This window comes from Jatropha curcas, chromosome 8, assembly GCF_041381405.1.
Source record: "Jatropha curcas cultivar XTBG-Jc1 chromosome 8, XTBG_Jcur_1.0, whole genome shotgun sequence".
Lineage (NCBI taxonomy): Eukaryota > Viridiplantae > Streptophyta > Magnoliopsida > Malpighiales > Euphorbiaceae > Jatropha > Jatropha curcas.
In genome coordinates, this window is record NC_143158.1 from 28094019 (window position 1) to 28102941 (window position 8923).

At 32.0% G+C, this 8923-nt stretch overlaps 1 protein-coding gene across 1 annotated transcript; it reads right to left on the reverse strand.

The window, feature by feature from the left end:
* Positions 1 to 3220: 3220 nt before the first annotated feature.
* On the reverse strand, positions 3221 to 8520 carry LOC105639405 (yacP-like NYN domain protein; the record flags this gene model as incomplete). The annotated part of the gene is given in 8 exon segments (XM_089725496.1): positions 3221 to 3878; positions 4242 to 4346; positions 4609 to 4655; positions 4763 to 4801; positions 5450 to 5487; positions 5490 to 5532; positions 7770 to 7824; positions 8336 to 8520. Coding segments are annotated over 8 exon segments (519 nt in total), but the record flags the coding sequence as incomplete, so codon positions are not given.
* Between the last annotated feature and the right edge of the window lie 403 nt (positions 8521 to 8923).

An 8923-nucleotide genomic window follows, 5' to 3' on the forward strand; every position in this document is an offset into this window, starting at 1 on the left:
TTCAGTTTATACAATTCCATTAATATTCAAAATTATAATCTATATAATTAGTTCAGTTTACACATGAGTTTAATGTTGTTAACAGCACTAGGGCAATATTAATTAGGTATCATCTAGTTGGTTTTTTAAATATTTTTTAAGAGTATGGAGAGTGGGATATTGGAATTTGAGTTATATCCTTTTTTTTTTTTTTTTGGAGTATTGGAGACGGGATTCAAGTCTAAATCTATTGTCAAATCGTATATTCACTTACTATTATACTATGCATTAGCATGCAAGTCATATTCTTTGTTGTTTAACCCACCATGATGTAAGACACGGTACTCATAAAATCGCTTAAAAAAATTTTAACTTTAGTACACAAAATAACTTGAATACATTCTTAATCATAAATATGAAATAAAACTTACAAGATTTTAAATTCAAATCGCAAATATATATATATATCATTTTAAGCAAAGTGCATTATTTCTCTGGTTGAGAGGTGAGGTGGAATTCGAGTTATATCCTTTAAACCTTTGTTGTATATCTCACAATAACGTAAGACACGACGCTCATAATCACAATATATATATATCATTTTAAGCATTTTAAGCAAAGTGCATTATTTCTTTGGTTGAGAGGTGAGTTAGAATTCGAGTTATATCCTTTGAACCTTTGTTGTATATCTCACAATGACGTAAGACACGACGCTCATAAAATCATTTCAAAAAAGACCTAATTTTGGTTAACAAGCTAACCTGAATACATCTTTAATCATAAATATGATTGTTAATTATTCATTTTAAGCAAATTGTATTATTTCTCTGGTTGAGAAGTGTATAGCAAAATCATTATGTGAAAATGATATATATATATATATATATATATATATATATATATATATATATATATATATATATATATATATGGATGAAAATAATTGTGTGTGTGTGTGTGTGTGTTTTAATTGTTGATTGTTGCCATCTCAATCATGGAGGTTAGGGTTGGAGTTAATAAATTTAGCTGCCATGCATGTGGAGTGATAGGAACTTAACCTCTGAATCAGGGTAGAGAATTTTTTGACCCAGAAAAGGAATTGAATATCAGTTGTCATTTTATAGATTCGTGATTTTATTATATAAGAAGAAGCAACTCCTCTTTAATTAATTAATTCTGGATAAAATTTGTTATTTTCAATCTTATTATTAGATGAAATCATTATCTAATTGCACTCTTTTTCTGCATATATTAATTGTTGTTTTTTAAGTTTTGAATTGATAAGAATGATTCAGAAACTATTGGAATGTATATGTGTTTGTAGAGATTTAATTATCTTATTTATTCCTTTTATCTTAAAATATAAGTCGTTTGAGTAATTATTTTGTCCCAAAATATATGTCATTTGGAGTATTTTAAAGAGTAATAAATGATGTTTTCCAATATTACGCTTGCTTGTATTCGATACAACAGTTACTTTACAAGTTATCATTGGTTTTGAGGTAATTGGTAATTTGATTAAATTAACTTTGATTTTATAGCAGTTTTCTTATGTATATGTAAGAGAATATGATAAAAAAGGCAATGTCTCACTGCTTCGATAAACGGTCGAGAAGGCAAAGAAGAGTCACCGAAAAAGCCAAGAGCTTTCTTTTCTATGCCGCTAAAAAAGACAATGTCTCACTGCTTCGATAAATGGTCGAAAAAGCAAAAAAAAGTCATCAAAAAAGCCAAGAGCTTTCTTTTCTATCCCGCTAAAAAAGGCAATGTCTCACTGCTTTGATAAACGGTCGAAAAGCCGAAGAATAGTCACCGAAAAAGCTAAGAGCTTTCTTTTCTATCCCGCTCGCTCAACAGGCAAGAAAGGCCCAAAGCCAATCCCAAGGAACAGTGAAGCTTCATAGGGCGTTTCTGTCCAGTGCAGGTAGTCCGCATCAAAATTTCACTTATCAGATTCCGTTGTGGAAGACACTATTTTTTCTGAAGAATTTGCCATAATATATCTGATCCGTGCATAACATCATGAAAATCATTTATGAGAATTAATTGTACAATAATTCACACCACTGATATTTAAAACAGAAAGACTAATAGATAACATGAGAATAACTTAAGAAGAGAGAAAAATTGACTCTTTTTTTTAAGTTATTGTCACAATATGTGACAATTATACAAAAGCGTTAGACAATCAATTTATCAAGAGTGGCCAAAGCAGTAAATACATTTAATTTCAGCGGATGATCCATAAGGTTAAAGATCCCAAGAATGGAAAAAATAGCCATAAAAAAAAAAAAAAAGACATTCACAAATCTCAAGACGGCAATAAATTTTATATCTAAAGAATATAGAGATACTCTTGCTATAAAAAAGAAAAAAAGTGTTAAATAGTTGCTTTGAAGAGTAGTTATAGAGATTGAAAAATGAAAAGAAAAAAAAAAAAAAGAATATATAGATAGATAGATAAAAATTAAGCACATGCAGATAATGTCAGTAGCGGTGGCGTTTAATACAAAGAAGTGGGAGTGCACAAAATTTGATAAAACAATATTCGAAAAAAAACAAACAAAAGGTATCTGACAAATGCCAATGTAATGTATAAATACTAAATACAGACAATATTACAAAGTCCACTGCTTCTTCTCTGCCTCCTCTTATTATTTCATGACTTGTCTGCTTCATTTTTTTTTTTTTTAATTCTTTTTTTCGATCTTCATGTTTACCTTTTAAATAATATTCATTTATAATTTATTTAATTTGTTATGGATAAGATAAGAGCTTTTGAGCTGGCTCTTTTGTAGTTTTAGACTCACTACAAGCTCAAGCCCATGCATGTGCTAAAATATTTTCATGGTATTTCACATCTAAATGGAGTTTATTATTGCTTCAACTTTGTTGCACTACTTTAAAATGTTGATTTTTCTAAATTAGAAAATAATGCATTTTTCTGCTTTTTTTTCTAATTTTCTTATTTAGCATTAGACACATATAATTATATTTTATTGACATTAAACAATTATTTCATTTTACTTCAGCTTATCAAGATCGGCATTTAAAAGATTTTTGAACCTTTCCACCACCTAGATTTTGTGAAGATGGGCAGTTTAAAAGATTTTTGAACTCTTTAGATTTTGTGGTTTTAGTATCAATCTAACATCCGCACAAGATAAAGTGATTAGCTTGAGATGTAAGCTTATCTTACGTGAATCAATCACACGTCAATTAAGCACAAAATAGAAGTAATATGCATAAAGATTATACAAGTCTTAGACCAGCAAGACGTATTAGCTTAGAGATGAGGCCTTAACCGAGGAATAAACCGTATAGGCTGGCCCAAAGTGCACAATACTTTGCTAGGCCTGAGTTATTACAAGCTTGAATATCAGAGTCAAGCCTTGTCCCTGTCTCGTACGTGGGAAGGATGGATGAAGTGTAACATCCGTGAAAGCCTTGGATTAGCAAGGCACGTTTTGGGCTTAAAGGTGATGCTCTAGCCCAAAAAACAAAACTGTACAAACTAGACTTAAAAGCATACAACACCTTGATCGCTTGAGATATTATAATCAGAGCCTAATGAGTATCCATATGGTCCATGCTAAACCAGGTCTGTCGAGAATGTGAATTTGAGGGATTTCTAGCTTTTCTACAGCACCAAGAATTTCACATTCCATCCATCCGCCATTTCTATAACCAAGTTCCTATTTCAAGGACTGCAGTCAGCCGCTTCCCCTGTAGTCGTCTCTTTGTGGAAAAACGAGTACTTCCCTTTTGGATGGAAGTCCAGCGACAGCCTTATTTTCCGGGCATTTATTTGGTTAGAAAAGCTTTTGAATGTCTCTTCCAGGGCTTTCCAACGTATCAAATATAGAAATTGGAATTCCTATTCTATTTCTTCTTACATTCTGTGTATCAAATGAGGATAATACATTATTAAATCATAATAATAATTAATAAATTAAATACAAATTAATTGAATCAAATATTGCAACTTCAGGAAACAGGTTGGCTGCAGAATCTTCAACACCAGTTTGAAATGCAGGGAACAAATATTTCACTCAACAAGAATTATTATATATGGAAGAAATGCATAATAATAATAATCCTAAGGTGATAGCACCAACAAATGTTCTATGGGGATAACAAACTAACCGATTTGTAGTTGAATCTCATATACATTTATCAACAAGAATTAGGTCAAGCCAACAATAAGTAGATGTGAATAATGTAAAGGGAATGATCTAAATTCTAAAGCTAAATTCGATCACCTGCTTTTTGACTCGTTCTCAGCTAGCTTATTCCTCAAATCCTTGAGAGCATCTACAACTTCAGAATCAAGATTGTGCTTTAACAATCTACCTTGAAAAGAAGTCCTAAGAAGATCAAGAAGACAATTAAGTATTCTAACCATCAAAGCCACAATGTAGCTTTTCTAATGTCAAACCCAGTGCCACAGCGTCATAATCAACCGAAATAAATAACCAAATAAATACATCCCTCCAGGAACCTTATCTTGCCTGGAGGATGTTTTGTGTGGATACGTTTTTCCAAAATAATCAGGATGAAAAAGTAACATTACGATCATCATGTTATCTATTTGCAATATAAATAATATTCGCTTCAAATGGACAATACCTTTGTTCTTGTAGCATCCTCTCCATTTCCTTATGTGATGCCTTAATCTAAACTCAGAATGTTAAGAGAGATTGAAAAGGAAATTATGCATTAGAAATTTGAGATCAGAGATTTAAAAATCAATGACATGTATAGAAAACAAGATATTCCTCACTTCAGAAACCAAAGCCTTGCAACTCCAAACAAAGGCTCCCTGACAAATAAATGCAAATCAGACCCTCAGGCGGTTGATAGACAATGATAAATCAGCGTCAGAATATGTTATTTGTAGACAAATAACAAACATCTTTGGTGTCTTGGGTGTGTGCGATGTCATTAATCAAACAGTTTTTTGTTTGTTGGTTTGAACAATGCACCAAAAAGTACTATAAATAAGTATTTAATTATTTTTTTATCAACCATCAATCTGTTAGATAACATTAAATATTCTGTGTAATACTAATTAAACACATGGCAAAGATTTACACTGAAAAATAGATGGAGAATTTAACATGTAAATCATCTCTTTGCCAAAATTTTAGTTATATAAGGTCCAATTATGGCCAAGCAAGGTGATGCAAAATGCAATATTGGTTTCAATATGGCCCTTCTAAAATGATACATCAACGGGTGGATAGATCTTTTGATTTGTCCTTAGTTTTTCTTTTTAATTTTATATATGATTAAGCCTGTCAACATTTGCATATAGTATCTAAAAACATGCTAACACCAGTTATTTCCAACGTACAAGTCACAATTGAAAACAGGAAGAAAGTTCAGGCCTTTCCAGATATTTAAACCAAAATTTACTACATAAAAGAAATTCAATTGAATAATAGTCTACTATCAAGAGAATGCATACTGCTCCATGTGCAGCATGTTGTTGCATATGATCAGAAGCACAACCCATACTTTCGGGCATCCATCCTCCCTCAAGGCAACCACCTGTTAGAGAAACAAAGATGCAATTACTAATAAATACCATGACAAAAAGAAATATGAAACCAGCAAATATAAAGGATTATTACTGTTACAGACAGTAATAGATAATGGTGACACTGCACAAATGCAGAAGGTCCTACTTGGAAATGTTCATTTTTCAATTTTTATGTGAGCTCGACTGCTGAACCTGGGATTGGGACCTTCCTACTTCCGACATTTTGCATGATGAACAAACATAGCAAACCCAACAAAGTTTGTCTCTGACGCTACTTCTCACGATCCAAGTGAGTATACACCAACAGACTGTTGAGATTTTGGAAGGAAAAATGGAAATGCACAAGATGTTTGACAATGTTTTGCACTTCTTGTTTTGCACTGCCATGAATTAACAAAAGAATGTGTCTATTTATAGGCTTACAAGTGAATCAAAGAAGATCTAAAAATACTCCTAAAAATATTCAATCCTAATAACAAAAATATCAAATTCTATGCAGAATATCTGCACTAAATAAAATTGAAATCTCAATAGATTTTTCATAATATTATTTTGAATTAATCCTAACATTCTCTCTTAATTCAAACATAATATTTTTATTACAATAATTAACAATTAAAATTTTTAATCTAGCATTTGAAGCACTTCTCTTCAATTAACTTTGTTGAAGCACCTCTCTCCAACTCATTATTTTGATGCATTTCTCACCAAATATTGATGCACTTCTCATCAAACTAGCAAATTTTTTTTTTTGAAGCACTTCTCTTCAAATATTGATGCACTTCTCATCACTTTATTTTATTTTGGAGCACATCTCTCCAATGTTCTCCTGGAGCACATCTCTCCAATACTCAAAGAAGAGTTCCTTCCTCTTGCACAAAATTTGATTGATGAGTTCCTTCCTCTTGCACAAAATTTGATTGATTTTTATACATGCAATCTTTTTGAATATGACCAAATTTCTTACAATTAAAACATTGAGGTTTACCTTTATGCCAGCAATCATTTTCATCATGATTATCTTTCTTGCATATGCCACATGGTGGAAATTTTCTTCTTTTTGATAAAAATTTGTTCGATGTCTTGGCAACTAAAGCAGCCTCTATAGTATTATCTTCTCTGAATGCTCTTCGTTGCTCCACAGCTTGTAGTGCATTAGTTAGTTCACCAACGGAAATTTCAGAAAGATTTTTTGTGTCTTCAAGAGAAGAAATTTTGGACTCAAATTTTTCGGGTAGACTTATTAGAATTTTTTCAACCACCCTTCTTTCAGGAAATTCCTCACCAAATAATCTAATTTTGTTAACAATGGACATGAGATTATTAACATATTATTTGACTCCTCCAGATGTTTTCATTTTTTGCATCTCAAATTCTCTTTTAAGATTCAAAACTTGCATCAATTTCGTCTGCTCGTTGCCTTGATACTCATTTTTTAATGAGTCCCATATCTCCTTTGTTGTTTCACAAGTCATAATACTTGTGAAAATTATATCTGAAACAGAAGAATGAAGGCAGGCTTTTGCTTTGAATTTTTTGGCTTTTTCTTCGCTATGATTCTTAATTTGAACCATAGTTAGGTTGGATGGCAATGGAGGGATTTCTTTTTCTGTTTCAACATGCTCCCGTAAGTCATAAGCTTGTAAATAAGCTTTCATTTTAACAGCCCATAGCTGATAATTTTCACCAACAAAAATTGGAGTGGAAGAAAATGGAATAATGTTTGTAGCCATTTAACAGACAGGCTCTGATACCATGTTGAGATTTTGGAAGGAAAAATGGAAATGCACAAGATGTTTAACAATGTTTTGCACTTCTTGTTTTGCACTGCCATGAATTAACAAAAGAATGTGCCTATTTATAGGCCTACAAGCGAATCAAAGAAGATCTAAAAATAATATTAAAAATCTTCAATCCTAATAACAAAAATATCAAATTCTATGCAGAATATCTGCACTAAATAAAATTGAAATCTCAACAGATTTTTCATAATATTATTTTGAATTAATCCTAACACAGACATGGGTGGAAAAAACAAAAGTGACATGAGAAAGACAGAGAACCTACCAAAATTGCATCCCACTTAGGATAACGGCAGAGAAGAAAATGACCTCCAAGATGACAGAAATAGAGGGCATTCTATGATCAATAAAAAATGACGAGCTGGCACTCAATCCAGCATATAACAACTTCCTATTATTAACATAGTTGCAAACAAAGATGCTATCTTAATGTAATAACACACCTCTTTTTAAATCCATGCATCAGCACATGATTCACCAGAGAAAACCACATCAACACTGCAACATTTGCAAATTCACATTATCACAATATGCAAAATGTAATAACAAAATCAACATTGGAGGAAAAGAAATAATGCATAACGTAAATAAATTAAAAAAATGGAAAATTTTCCAGAAAAGTTAGATTGTGGCTCCAGGTGGTCCAGGAACAGTATTGTCTTCAGGACAACAAAAGTAAAAAACAGCATTGCCTCCATGGATATTTACAACACCAAAAATCTTCAGTTAAACAGTAGACCCCCTGGAAACAGGTAACAAGTAACAAGTATGTGCAAGAAACTTGAAGAGAAGTGCATTCCCTAAAGGGGCATGCAGTCCAAAGCAGAAGCATACACTCAGTAACGTGCATGGATGGATGCACATGCAAGGGAAAAATCAGATAAGAATTAGAACATTACTATCATGCAGAGATGATGAACATTTTATCAATTTAACTTTGATGAATAGCACTGGGCTGTAAAAAGTTAATGATAAAATGTTAATTATAGCATAGGATCATAAATAGTACCCAGCAAAAGTTTCCTTGTGAGTGGGAAGCCCTGACATCATTGCATCAAAAACAACTACCACTTTGACATCTGAAAAGATTAGCAGATAGATAAATGCATGAACAACATCGCAATGCACATAATTCGACCACAGCTGCTCACAAAAATTTATTTGAAAAAGACAATAGAAGAAAATAGTTACACATAATTAAAAATCAATGGACAAAAGATTTATGTGAAAATTAATGAATTGATGTTTGAAGTAGAGATGTATATATAGCTCATATAGAAGCTAGTATCTAGTGTCATCTAAAAGATTTTCTGATAAGAAATCCAAAAGCAAAGACAGATTTTCCTTTGGAGATTTTAGTTGGTCACTTGGTTTCTTCTCACCCACCAATAAGCATCAAAATGAGACAAGATCATGTCTCCCTTTTTGGATTTTGGCTTGTGATATATGGGACCAAGTCCAACCCTTCTTCTGTAATACTTTCCAAGGGACTATAATGTACCTTTGTCTCTATATACTCTCTGGGTAACAATCATGGTTTCATCATTTTCTGAACTTGCACTGAATATCTTGAGAGAGAAAGAGAAAGTTCTACCAA